The 12,429-nt window shown below is 49.8% G+C and overlaps 11 protein-coding genes across 11 annotated transcripts; 4 read left to right on the top strand and 7 right to left on the bottom strand.

Moving 5' to 3' along the window:
• Positions 1-535: 535 nt before the first annotated feature.
• An14g04500 (hypothetical protein) lies at positions 536-1,648 on the bottom strand (the record flags this gene model as incomplete). The annotated part of the gene is made up of 1 exon (XM_059744238.1): positions 536-1,648. The coding sequence occupies one exon, from the start codon at positions 1,646-1,648 to the stop codon at positions 536-538; it is 1,113 nt and encodes a 370-aa protein (XP_059602307.1).
• Positions 1,649-1,921: 273 nt separating this feature from the next.
• Positions 1,922-2,611, bottom strand: An14g04490 (uncharacterized protein; the record flags this gene model as incomplete). Its single annotated transcript, XM_001401036.3, has 1 exon — positions 1,922-2,611. One exon carries the CDS (start codon positions 2,609-2,611, stop codon positions 1,922-1,924), a length of 690 nt encoding a protein of 229 aa, XP_001401073.1.
• Positions 2,612-2,765: 154 nt separating this feature from the next.
• An14g04480 (hypothetical protein) lies at positions 2,766-3,485 on the bottom strand (the record flags this gene model as incomplete). Its single annotated transcript, XM_001401035.3, has 3 exons — positions 2,766-2,900; positions 3,095-3,232; positions 3,300-3,485. The coding sequence occupies 3 exons, from the start codon at positions 3,483-3,485 to the stop codon at positions 2,766-2,768; spliced, it is 459 nt and encodes a 152-aa protein (XP_001401072.3).
• A 52-nt stretch (positions 3,486-3,537) lies between these two features.
• On the bottom strand, positions 3,538-4,359 carry An14g04470 (hypothetical protein; the record flags this gene model as incomplete). The annotated part of the gene is made up of 4 exons (XM_059744236.1): positions 3,538-3,607; positions 3,706-3,956; positions 3,992-4,176; positions 4,278-4,359. 4 exons carry the CDS (start codon positions 4,357-4,359, stop codon positions 3,538-3,540), a joined length of 588 nt encoding a protein of 195 aa, XP_059602306.1.
• A 67-nt stretch (positions 4,360-4,426) lies between these two features.
• On the bottom strand, positions 4,427-4,643 carry An14g04460 (uncharacterized protein; the record flags this gene model as incomplete). Its single annotated transcript, XM_059744235.1, has 2 exons — positions 4,427-4,531; positions 4,602-4,643. 2 exons carry the CDS (start codon positions 4,641-4,643, stop codon positions 4,427-4,429), a joined length of 147 nt encoding a protein of 48 aa, XP_059602305.1.
• Positions 4,644-5,155: 512 nt separating this feature from the next.
• On the top strand, positions 5,156-7,185 carry An14g04450 (hypothetical protein; the record flags this gene model as incomplete). The annotated part of the gene is made up of 8 exons (XM_059744234.1): positions 5,156-5,487; positions 5,847-5,933; positions 5,980-6,071; positions 6,323-6,402; positions 6,550-6,692; positions 6,787-6,846; positions 6,914-7,025; positions 7,111-7,185. 8 exons carry the CDS (start codon positions 5,156-5,158, stop codon positions 7,183-7,185), a joined length of 981 nt encoding a protein of 326 aa, XP_059602304.1.
• Positions 7,186-7,609: 424 nt separating this feature from the next.
• Positions 7,610-7,821, top strand: An14g04440 (uncharacterized protein; the record flags this gene model as incomplete). Its single annotated transcript, XM_059744233.1, has 2 exons — positions 7,610-7,663; positions 7,738-7,821. 2 exons carry the CDS (start codon positions 7,610-7,612, stop codon positions 7,819-7,821), a joined length of 138 nt encoding a protein of 45 aa, XP_059602303.1.
• Positions 7,822-8,181: 360 nt separating this feature from the next.
• On the bottom strand, positions 8,182-8,660 carry An14g04430 (hypothetical protein; the record flags this gene model as incomplete). Its single annotated transcript, XM_059744232.1, has 3 exons — positions 8,182-8,238; positions 8,343-8,430; positions 8,527-8,660. 3 exons carry the CDS (start codon positions 8,658-8,660, stop codon positions 8,182-8,184), a joined length of 279 nt encoding a protein of 92 aa, XP_059602302.1.
• A 77-nt stretch (positions 8,661-8,737) lies between these two features.
• On the top strand, positions 8,738-10,141 carry An14g04420 (uncharacterized protein; the record flags this gene model as incomplete). The annotated part of the gene is made up of 3 exons (XM_001401029.1): positions 8,738-8,993; positions 9,039-9,532; positions 9,581-10,141. 3 exons carry the CDS (start codon positions 8,738-8,740, stop codon positions 10,139-10,141), a joined length of 1,311 nt encoding a protein of 436 aa, XP_001401066.1.
• Positions 10,142-10,382: 241 nt separating this feature from the next.
• On the top strand, positions 10,383-11,618 carry An14g04410 (uncharacterized protein; the record flags this gene model as incomplete). The annotated part of the gene is made up of 3 exons (XM_001401028.3): positions 10,383-11,242; positions 11,464-11,515; positions 11,553-11,618. 3 exons carry the CDS (start codon positions 10,383-10,385, stop codon positions 11,616-11,618), a joined length of 978 nt encoding a protein of 325 aa, XP_001401065.3.
• Positions 11,619-12,024: 406 nt separating this feature from the next.
• An14g04400 (uncharacterized protein) lies at positions 12,025-12,424 on the bottom strand (the record flags this gene model as incomplete). Its single annotated transcript, XM_001401027.3, has 2 exons — positions 12,025-12,348; positions 12,404-12,424. Coding segments are annotated over 2 exons (345 nt in total), but the record flags the coding sequence as incomplete, so codon positions are not given.
• Between the last annotated feature and the right edge of the window lie 5 nt (positions 12,425-12,429).

The following is a 12,429-nucleotide window of genomic DNA, read 5'->3' as shown; positions in this document are numbered from 1 at the left end:
TTAGTGCTGTTTACTGTGATACTTAGGTTGCATGTTATATTCGTATGCATAGTTGTATGATGTCCAAGCTCGTAGGCTACAGATAGAGACTGCATGAACTCGGTCATTCAAGACTACCACTACGTATTAGTCTTTTCCGGTCTACAGAGTATACGTGTGAAAGAATAAGTATCTGAACTTGATTGATTGAATGTCCATTTGCAATAACCATAGCCAATACACTGACAATTCCAAATAATTGGACTATCAGATGCTTTTGAACCGATAACTCGCGGTGAAACACCATACCACATGCTCAGGCTGGTACTCAGCCTGTCACTGATATCATCGCCCCCACTTTCGTATAAACAGACCCGAAAAATAAGCGAGCAGCAGTAAAACAGAATACACGCACCCACATGTGTTTTTGTGTATATATATAGTATAAATCAGATCAACAACAAGACCGAAATGTTAACTTGGTAATTGCTGATGTCATCGAACCCCTAGATACTGCCATTTATGCGTTATCACCATCGCTCAACGCACACAGGTGTCAGACCATGTAAGGACCCCAGTATTGTCTTGAATAGCTCCTGTTATAAACTTCAGGATATTGCGACGGTGGGGACTGAAGGACCGTATTCATAACACCATGACGCGGCAGTCTGTACTCGCGTCCGAAAGGAAGACCGGGTGTGTCGAACGGGTTATAATCCGTATAGTTTTTCCGATGGGTCTTGCGTGGTGCGGGTGGTGGAGAATAGCTTGGGGGGATAATCAGATGAGAAGGTGTGCAAGGAAGCAGCGTCGGATACAAGTGCTTGTTGGGCGGAGTTGTGGTACCGTTTGATCGGTGGACGGGCGCAGCCTCGCCTTGGATCCCCGTCTTGGTCAATCGGGGAGTTGCCTTGAGGTAGCCTGGCTGTTGACTAGGTGGTGGGCCATTCAAGTCGGATACGCGCAATGGGGCTTCCTTTGGTCGTGAGGCCCGATGTGGTGAACCGAAAGGGGAGCCAAGGGGACGAGGAGACTGTACGTGGTCGGGCTCTGTTTCGGAGTCACTCTCATACCAAGTTTGGTTTGCGACAGGAATACCCTCGTGGTTCCCCGAGTCTGGACCGCGAATAGGTGTAGAAGGCAGGCGATGAGCACGAAGTTGTTCGTTCGATTTCTTCAAAAAGTCTTCATATCCTTCCAGTGTTTCCATAATGTTAAGTGGCGAATGGATCTCTGGTTCAGTACTAGCCAGGTCCCTCATCTTCAGAGTTTGGCTGGCAGACATCGGTTTTGGTGCCGAGGGAGGGGTCTCCTGTCGGTTCACATGCACGAAGCTGTCACAGCCATCAGGTGGTGTATTCTTCTCATTCAGACACATCTCCATATAGCTGTGCACAATTGGAACGCCTGCGTTCTGACCCTCCAAAACAACATATTCGGAATCGGAACACTCTGAACAGTTGGTGTCCACCCTGGAGAGCTTGCCCTCACATGGTCGACACTGGTAAGAGGGACCTTTCGGCAGAAGGTCATGGACTGTGGTGACCTTGTGGTCAGGTGGGTTCTTGGTGCCTTCGCGCAATGCATTCATCATCTCAACGCAAATATCAAGAGTGAAGTTTGCAATATGGCCGCAGTCAGGGTTGTTGTGGAAGGTATATTGGCACATAATGTCTCGCTTGCGGTCTGAGGCAGACTTGGGCCTGTATAAAATGCGTTGGAAGATTTGGAGCAGATGGCAAATTTTCAAGATGTTGCATGCACAGGAATTCAAGGAGGCTTATATGCCTGCGATGTGTAGGAGTAGACAAAGTAAAAGAACAATACCATAGCGTCCCTATATAGATTCCGAACCACAAGCCACAGAGCAATCGGTACTTGACGATAGTTCATACGGCATGTTTCCTTTATGATAGTTCACTTCGATGGAACAATTCGAATATCAATCATCCTCCAGTTCTGCATCCAAGTCCGTCAGATACTTGACCCCGGAATCTAACAGCCACCACGCGGCCAATTCATGAAAGAACCGAAGCACCGGGTTTTCGAGTGGCATTGTGGCCCGCTCTGTTTCATCCACCTTTGTCCACATAGCAGTTTCACTGGCGAAAACAACGTCCTTGTCCTCATCCCAGAATCGGATCACCAATCGTCCATCAACCCCTTTGTATGTCATTCCGAACTCAACCTTGTTCGCGGTTCGGTCTAGGACACGGTATACTCCGCAGACAACATCACCCTTGTTGAAATCCAGCGAATCAATATATGATGTGTGGAACGTTGGGCGTTTTGAGGCTGGACTGATCAGCCACAGCATATAGCACTGAGGAAAGTGTGCGAAAGCTGTCATGTTGCGACGCAAGAGGATGGTCAGGATTTCAGCGTCTTTTTGACGGGGAAGCAGCTGGCGGGGTACTCGGCGGCTAGCTCGATCGTGGAGAGCATAGTATTCCGGCGTGTATACTTCGGGAGGAATCGTGGATATGGTGGAAGACACCGAGCTGGAGAGTGTTCCGCAATGTGTCTCATGGCGTATGCGGTTCTTGAGGCAACGGTGGAGGAAAGTCAAATAGGTGATGGTGCTGAGGGAAGCAGCAAGCACCAAGGATGAAACAGAGAGGAAAGATGGCATTCTAAGGGCGGGCGCCTAAGGCTCCTTCCGTGTAATCAGCGGCCGATTATGAAGAAAATGATGGGAGTTACGGAAGCATGCGCCTGTCATGATATTTTCTCCATCTTCAGGCGCATCAGTCTATCTTTAAGAAGATGGAGCTTTGCTACGAACCTTAATCGGTGCTGATGACGATCCACCCGAATACGAGGTCCGTTGCCATCTGGACCACTTGCAGTCCCATCATTGGCGCAATTGCTGGTCCCATGCGGAAGTGGCCCATTCTGGCCGTGGCAGCTCTTTCATAGTACTAAGTAGGCAACTCAGCCAAGTTCGTCCCCAGCATTGTACAATTTATCGAGAGCACGATGCAATGTCCGAGTTGTTGGAATATCATCCAATTGGGGAAATTAAAAAGTATGTATTCAGTATATCCTCTCTTCCCGTCCAACTAAGACTCTTTATCCTTATGCCAACACAATCCAAGCAAATCATTAAATCAACGCGATCCGTCAGCGCCCAGATCCACCAAAAGCCAGAGCGGGTATCCTCGACGGACGGACAAAAGGCACATAAAGATAAGAAAAACGTGCGTATCGATCGTTGCAGCGACGTAGCCAGCCCGAATTTGTATCCTCCATCCTGCTTCCTCCCATACTCTCGTTTCACAGCATCACCGGTCGGATCAGTCAATGGCTCAAGCTTCGACCTCATATGACTGTTTCGCTGCTTTCCGTGCCATGCATTTTCGGTAGATGAAGAGCGCGATGATTCCCACAGCAACGATGAAAACGATGCAAAAGACCAGGACCACACCGGGATTCTCGCCGGCCCAGTTGCTTCGCTTGATCACTTGGTGTCGTGCTTCAAGGGCTAGGAGGTCGATAGCGGCCATGATCTACTTCATATTAGCCTACCACAAAGAATCCCCTCAAAACATGTGCAACTCACGAAGATCGGCCGCGCGGCTTCAGTGAACGAGGACTGATCAAGACAGTATGAGGATGCCCACGACTCCTGCGAGAACAACGGCACGGGAAGCAGAGATGATATGACACGAGGGAAATAAAGAGAGAAAGGAAGAGTTGGACGGGCGGGTGAACAACCCTGGTTACTGGTAGGACTGGCGGCATCGGGAGCAGCGGAAGGTCATGACAGCAAGGAGCGCAATGACGTGAAGGAGGGCACATGCATGCAACGCTGGATGGGTTGGCCCATGAAGCTTATTTCTGACAGGAGGGTAACTTGGTAAGTCGAACTCGGGACGATCAAGGGTCATCAACACACAACAACTCGAGGTGAGGCCATTCGAGCCAGTCAATTGGCGCGGCAGCACTCCGGACAGGGAGGTGTGCATTCTCCCCACCTTCAGTTACACCGAAGCCATTCGCAATTATCAACGCCTATTCCTGATGCTTCATCCCCAAGCTGCATGCCATAGAACGCGCATAGCGATGGTTTACCATAAGGAACAGTCATGAAATCAATCGTGATCAAGGTTTGGCGATCCGCTCGTCCCGCTGGCGTCACCACTCTTTCACGGCCATGGTTCTCTACCACCACCCGGCCTCCCGATTCGTGCCCGGCTGCAGTGGATGCGAAATAAATGAGTCGTGGACAGGAGAATCGAGGATTCATCCATAGGCGAAAGCTCTGGCTTTGTTGATAGAAATTCTAGAGAACAGACCCCTTCTCGTGTTCGCCGGCAGAACATCCTTGACGTCATACATCCGGTCCGCGCTCTTATCTAATCGGCCCCTTCCCAGCATTGCTAATGCAATGAGACATGGATTTACTACTCGCTGAACTTGGGCGAGCCAAAGAAGCCTTCCGGAATCATTGTCCTTGGATGCCAGAAGATGCATACTGTAGAAAGATCCAGGGTCCAGCCATTAGGGCTGAACCAGATGGTCCCACTTGGGTCCAGTTCTCGTATGCGGCCTATCATGGCTAAACAACGGGCCCGCAGAATATGATCAGCAGTTCAAGATAGAGACAGAGAGCTTGTGACCGCCTCAGAGATTGCCCAATCGGGTACCTGTCCTTCAGCCATGGGGATCCCGCGTATTAAATGTCGATTTCATTCTGCCGCATAGGAGTCGAGTACATATGAAGGTAGTAACTGCTTGGTCACTGTCCCTTTGGTCATATAGCTGCAAAATCGACGAAGTTGATAATACTAAGAAAGCGAAAGGAAGGTTGGAGTCCTGATAAGTCATGTTAGAGTGTACATTTACCCATAGGTCAGGCACCAGACATATGTGCCTTCGCGTAGTCTATAGACAGGCAAATGCTTCCCAGGCATCACAATAAGTATGTCCAAACATGGTATGGTAAAAGAGTCATAGTGGTATCACATAAAGAACGAGAAAAGACATAGGCAACAGCAAAACAATCGCATCACTTCGCACCAGACCGATGCACATCCGTTCGTCCACTGTTATGCCATGTAGCCAACAAGGCACCACAACCCCCACAGTAATGACACTGATTCTTTAGCGACGACATCATGTATGGAATACATCCGAGACACAGGCAGCAGCAAAGCACGGCAGCCCAAGCACTATGGACATTGTCAGTTTGGTTCACCATTATGGAGCACGTGCACATACTGAGTTGAACTCCCCGTTTCTGCCTCCACGCGAGTCATTTTCCGCTCTCCGCAAGCCGGACAATCCACGGGTGCTGGTGTTTTCTGCAGGGCATACAGCGGAGTCGGAGTATTATAGCCGCTCGGGTGTTGAGAGCCTGCATAAAAGGTCTGCTGGGGCTGATGCGGTTGGATTTCGGGCGTTTGTCCCGCGGGAGGTTGCGTATATGCAGGCACCTCTCTGGAGGAGGAAAGCTCGTGGGTTTCGGCCGGTTGTTCCTCGTAGGCAGGGACTGCTGCTGTCAACGTTAGAGGCGTACACATACATTTTCTTGGATGAACGCACGAGGGTTCGCCTTTTCAGCCATTGTAACAGGTACTATAGAGTGATGTCGAAATTAAGCGTTTGAGTAGCTGTCTTCAGCGATGTGTAGCTTAGAGCAGAACACTTTATTAATTTGTTTGCCGGACGCATTCTTATAGTTGTACTAATTAGATCGGAGGCTCAAAGCCTCGTCTGAGCCAACGCCTAGAACTATTTGTGGAACGCATCGCTAGCCACTTGAATACGACCAAATTTTATTTGCTCGTGCTCCGGTGACCTCTGGGATGAGACAGTTTGGTCATTTGTGGAAAGGAGATCCACGCGATTGGCAGGGGATGAAGTGGCCGTTGGGCTCCCGGGGCGAGGCTGAGATTGCGCCTAACTAGGCAAACATCGTCTGGGGAAAGGCTCTCCCGCAAATGGTCCAAGTAGGGGTGGGGAACTCTGGGCATTCCTTCGTTGCTATGTGTGCAGGGCAGTGCTTCTTGATCTGCAGTGTACAAGTAGCCTTGTGGCAGGGAAACGTAAAATACGAGGGGCGCTGCCACAGCCAAGATTGTACCAAAGTGAGTCCAAGAATGACGGGCGCACATCCTTCATTTAGTTTGACTTCTGAAACTTGGCGAGGTTATGAGTTGGTATACTGGAATGCTTTGACGTAGCTTCCTTCAATTTCCCCTGTGATGTCTTTAATGTTTCGAAAGTCGGATAACCTCACCATTGGTATGGTTCTCCGTTCTAATTCCCTTTTGTCGGTGTTTGCTTAAACATCACCCCTATATCAAATTTGGGGGCCATTTGCTGGGGCGCTCAACAGAAGAAAGCTGCACCCACGACGTGACAGTGAATGAGACACAGGCCAGGACAGTCGAAAGCTCCTGCCATTACTCATCGGAAGTTAGTTCCTCACGATCGACACTTGCCTTCCCTTTTGGTCTTTTTCCCTTCCATCAACATCTCAACTCATTCTCTGCGCTTCACTCCTCGGGTTGAAAGAGAATAAGATGTATCTTACTCTCAAAACTTTTATCACTGTACATACAGCCTGATGGATTAGCTGCTTTAAACACCGTGGCCGATGACCAGCGAGTTGACTCCGATGAGACGCATTTCCATCCCTTGAAGGCGACGCTTTACCCGTCCGTTGACGATACTTTGGCGAAGCTCACTCGGATTGATCTGCCGGCGTATGTAATATCTCCCTGTCTACTCAGGCATGCGAGTTGTTCCTTCTTACTGGCGAGTAAACCCTGTGCTGACTGCGACCGTGATCCCATACAGCCCGGCCACAGAAGATGTCATGGCATCCGGCCAGCAGCTGGAGCAATCTCGCGTCCCTGGGTGCATCCTACTGAACAGTACCACGAATTAATTCCCCCGACTCGGTCAGATGTTCGTCACTGGCCAGTCGGGGCCGGCATTTTTTATATGGGTTGTTGGCGGCTCTTATCTACGGCCAAGTCTACGCGCTCCGCGTCTGGTTTGCTGTTGGGATACCCTCAGAAAAAGCTCGCAAGGCTGTCTGAGCACATCCCATCATATTCTCTACCTCAAAGTCATTGACCACTTCGGTCTCTCTACTGGACATTCTTGGTAGGCCTTCAGCAGTTTACCTCCAGAGCTGAAGGTGTACGGGCCGTCTGTACGCTTTATGGTTTCCCTGGTCTAATAGTAAACTAGGTGGTGTGGGTTATTTCGCAATGTTTACATTCGTCTCTGATCGTGCTGTTGAAAGTACAGAATTCAACCAAATTTGTCCAGCGATCTCTGTATCTCAAGTATTTCTAGGTTTCCATGATTGATACTGGTCGTTGCGACAATTCTGATGCTTCCAGCTCTTTTACACGACTGAAATGCTACAGCCCTCTGCAAACTCAGCCCTGGTATTAGCTGCGTGCTTTTGGTGCGAGGCTTGAACAATTTTTGCGTGCATGACCACATCACTCTAAGTGAGTGACCTATTGAAAAAGAGCTCACGCATGCGGTGAGGTGACCACCAACATGCCGTTAGGTTGCTCTCTCCGGTCAACTACTGCTTACTGTTAGAATTCAAAGCTGGTCAAAGAATGCTGTATGACACATTTGCATACCCACCAGTCCTATAATGGCCTTCTGCAGTGTATGCTGCATTGGGATTGTGACAGTCTTCTACGCAATTGTAGTCCCTTCGTGAGCTGCTCTCCCGATCGGTGGTTCATATTATGAGCGTGAAATATGTCTCGTCGATCTCAGGCTATATCCGACATTGCAAGGGCAGTGCAATACTACCATTACAGTTACCATTCTCCTGGTCATATCTTGGGTCTCTTTTGCTAACTTCTATTTGCTTTTGAAAGTGTAGTGACTGTTATACGTATAACTTGTCAAAGAACGTTTCAGATTCGACTTTCGCGACCCATACTAATCCATTGTTGAAATTTATACGTCAGTGTCATCATCGAGAACTTAGCTCAATGTTCCCACCGACACATGGATTTCCGACGATGGGTCTTTTTTTTTTTTTTTTTTTTTTTTTTTTTTTTTTTTTTTTTTTTCTCAAGAAAACACTGCAAGCCCAGTTTTCGTACACATCGCGACTCGGTCGACAAGGATGAACAGACGATGTAATGTTTNTACCAGCTAGCCTGATCTCTCCAATGCATGGTTGCTATACTCCGACAGTGCTTGTGGTTTAGATTAGTTAACATCATCATCATCAAGCACCCATGATTTCCTCCCTTTTGAACGAGTGTGCTTCAAGCAAAATTACCGCTGTCGCCATCATCTTGTTCATGATGTCTTGATAAAAAAAAAAAAAAAAGAAAAGAAAAGAAAAGAAAATAGCAGCAGCACATAACCGTCAACATAGCAATGGAGCGGGAAGTGGGCACGAAATTCAATGGACGGCGGAAAAGCCCGACAACATCAAGTACGGGCCGATCATCGCTTAAGATCTCTCATAGTATCGGCTGCAACACCGACCAACCGAACGTCATAATGAATTGGGAGTCCTGCCTCGGGGTAAGACTCTAGTAAAATGACCCAAGCTCGGAAGAAACGTTTCTAATGGTGATACCGAATGGCAGTGTCCAGAGTCCACTGGCGATTGTGTTGATCGGACCGCCTCCGAACCCCCCACGGCATCCCCCACGTTCTCGGACTTCAAAGCGACCCATTCCCCTCCATAAATGGTGTCGAGCCACACGACAAAGATTACAGCTCAAGAAGCTAAAGCAAACAATTGGAATTGAATATGTCTAAACCAGCCATTGGCTTTGTCGGCCTCGGGGCCATGGGCTTCGGCATGGCCACCCACCTTGTCCACGAAGGATACCCTGTTTACGGATACGATGTCTTTCCAGCCTCGGTGCAGCGATTCCAGGCTGCGGGGGGCACCCCCGCCTCGTCGCTACGTGAATCAGCGGAGAGGAAACTTTTCTACGTGTGCATGGTAGCGTCGGCGCCGCAGGCGCAAACCGTCCTCTTTGGAGATGAGGGCGTTGTGCAATGTGTGTACATCCCTAGCCGTTGGTTCCCTTAGGCTAACTTGATAGATCTTCCCCAAAATGCAACTCTTCTCCTTTGTTCCACCGTGCCCGCCTCATATGCCCAATCTGTCGCAGCAGAACTTGCCTCTCGAGGTCGATCAGATGTTCACTTTGTCGATGCGCCGGTCTCAGGAGGTGCAAAGCGCGCCGCGGACGGCACCCTCTCCATCATAGCGGGCGGTTCCGACTCTGCACTTCAGATTGCGCGCGATATACTGCAGGCTATGTCTGCCCCAAACAAGCTTTACCTTGTCCCTGGAGGAGTGGGAGCTGGCAGTAACATGAAGATGGTACATCAGGTGCTGGCTGCCATCCACATCTTGGGTGCCAGCGAGGCTATGGGGTTCGCGGCGCATCTGGGCCTGGATGCAGTGAATACAGCAGAACGGATTAAGAGCTCAGAAGCGTGGACTTGGATGCATGAGAACCGTTTCCCCAGAATGTTGGAGGAAGATTGGAATCCTGGGGCGAGCGCGCTGACGATTATCTTGAAGGATGCTGTAGGTCACACCTACCCTTGCCACTACCACGCGTACTGACATTATTAGGGCATCATCACTACCTCAGCCCGTCAAAACAACTACCCAGTTCCGCTCTGTGCGACTGCAGAGCAGATCTATCTCTCCGCTCTCGTGCAAGGTTACGGGCCCAAGGACGACTCCGCTATGATCCGCCAGTACTACTCGCATCCGCTCAAAGATCTCAATACTTCCACTGCAAGCGAAGATCCAGAAACGGCCATACAGCTCGTGCTGGACCTTATGCAGTGTGTAAACCTTGTCGCGGCTGCAGAGGCCATCGCTTTCGCACGGTCACTAGGTGTCGATATGGCGCAATTCTTCGAACTCGTGAGTGACGCAGCCGGGGGAAGCAAGGTATTTATCACGAGAGGACTGGAGATGATTGAGGGTAAAATCGGGGCACAGGCGCCAGCTGGGACAGAAACTTTAGATGCGGTGGTCAGTCGGTTAGAGAAAGTGGTGCAGAAGGCGCGGGACATGCACTGCCCGCTCCATCTCGGCAATGCAGCACTGAACGTATTGTTGATGTCCAAGGGCCAAGGGTTCGGATCGGAGGGCAGCACCAGTGTAATCCGTGTTTATCCGTAGACGAGCCACCGAAATAATCAGGAATTTAATCACATGAAATGATCTCATATGGGTCGGAGCAACTCCGGCTGGCAATAGTGGAGTCAACATTAACCATTCCGTCGCGACAGAAGTATAAGATCGAATACATACCACCATAGCACTATTATCCCTCACACATACCCACACAACTTATTAAATTATTCAATACCCCTCTCTTTGTCCGATTACCCCCTTCTCCTCAATCAACCCCACAGCAACCATGTCCCTACCCAACAACCGCGCCCTCCCCATCCTGGACCACGCCTACCAGCACCACTACGGCATCCCCGCCATGTGCTGCTACAACCTCGAAGGCATCCTGGCAACCGTCCGCGCCGCCGAAAAGCTCCGCTCCCCCGCCATGATCCTCCTCTTCCCCTGGGCCNTACACTACGCCGGATCCATCCTCGTGCACGCCGCCGCCGAAGCCGCACGCAACGCCTCCGTCCCGATAACCGTGCACCTGGACCACGCCCAAACACCCGAAATAGTCCGCCAGGCAGCGGACATCACCCCCGGTTTCGACAGCATCATGATCGACATGTCGCACTACGAGAGAGCCGAGAACCTAGCGTTGACCCGCGAACTCGTGGCATATTGCCACGAGCGCGGCATCGCGACTGAAGCGGAGCCAGGGCGCATCGAGGGCGGCGAAGACGGCATCTCAGACACGGCTGATCTGGAGGGCGTGTTGACGACACCTGAGGAGGCGGAGGAGTTCGTGAATACGGGGATTGATTGGCTTGCCCCGGCTTTTGGCAATGTGCATGGGAGTTATGGACCCCGCGGGATTAGGTTGGAGTATGATCGGTTGGAGAGCATAAGGGAGAGGGTGGGGGATAGGGTCAGGCTGGTGTTGCATGGAGCGGATCCCTTTGATAAGGGGATTTTTGATAGGTGTATTGGGGCTGGGGTTAGTAAGATTAATATTAATAAGGTGTTGAATGGGGAGTGGGTTGGTGTTATGGGGGAGAAGGCTAATGGGAAGGGGGTAGGGGTTATGGGGTTGGTGGAGGAGGCGACGGAGAGGATGGAGAGGGCTGTGGAGAGGTGTATTGAGGTCTTGGGGTCGGGAGGGAGGTATTGATTGATTTGATTGATTTTGTATTGATGTTGTTGTTGAAGTTGTGGAGTGTGTGGGGTGATGGGTGATGGGTGATGGTGAGAAGTGAGTGGTGTTTCGGTTTTATACTATTTCATGTGGTGGTTTCTCTGTCTTGGTATATCATATAGACATGCATGCGGTCCTAGTTATTTGATCTACTGATAATATCAGTTGATATATTGCTACTAATGACTAGTAGCGACTTCAACTGTCTTCATGCACGGGGGAGCAGAATCTCTATGATACAAGTAAGGTTTTGTCTACTGAACTGAATATATATTCAAGGTAGCGAAGACAGGTCTAGACCAAGATGGCATTTGCTATCATTTGCTACCAGGTCACGGATTCTAGGCTTCAAGTTTTTCTGTTAGTAGTTGGAAATTCAAATGAGGTATTTAGATCACTTCAATGCCAATTCCTTGAATACAACGGTGTATATATACACCACTTTATATAAAGAGTACCGATTCAACAAATGGGCCTAATGCATATCTAGACTTATTACGCACAAGTCATCTACCAAATGAAGTATATACTCAATTGATCACTGGCTGACCGCCATGGCTATAAATCACATTCACAATTTACACCTATTGAAACACATCCAACATGAAAGACCTCGGGGATGGAGGGAATAAAGCTCAGACACGAATAAATCAGAAAGAAATGGGATAGGAAAGAAGGAAAAATACCCAGCCACACAAGACGTAATGCACAAAGAGAAAGCAATTCTTTTTTAAGATCTCGTGTCACTTCTCTAATGAGCAGTCATCATCTTCTTGATCTCCGCAATGGCCCGTGCGGGGTTCAGGCCCTTGGGGCAAGTCCGCGAGCAGTTAAGAATGGTGTGGCAACGGTACACGCTCATGCTGTTGTCGAGAGCGGCCTTACGCTCGGCGGTCTTCTCGTCACGGGAATCGGCCAACCAACGGTAGGACTGGAGGAGGATAGCGGGTCCAAGGTACTCCTCGCTGTTCCACCAGTACGAGGGGCAGGAGGTAGAGCAGCAAGCGCACAGAATGCACTCGTACAGACCGTCCAGCTTCTTACGCTCCTCGGGGCTCTGGCGGTTCTCGAGACCCTATATATTTATCAGTAAAAATCCCACATCGCTCGCACACGCTGTCAACACTTACATCCGCGGTCGGGGTGTCGCGCTGCA

The sequence above is a fragment of the Aspergillus niger genome, assembly GCF_000002855.4.
Source record: "Aspergillus niger supercontig An14".
Classification (NCBI taxonomy): Eukaryota; Fungi; Ascomycota; class Eurotiomycetes; order Eurotiales; family Aspergillaceae; genus Aspergillus; species Aspergillus niger.
The sequence above is the reverse complement of the archived record's forward strand: the minus strand, read 5'-3'. Positions and strand labels throughout refer to the sequence as shown.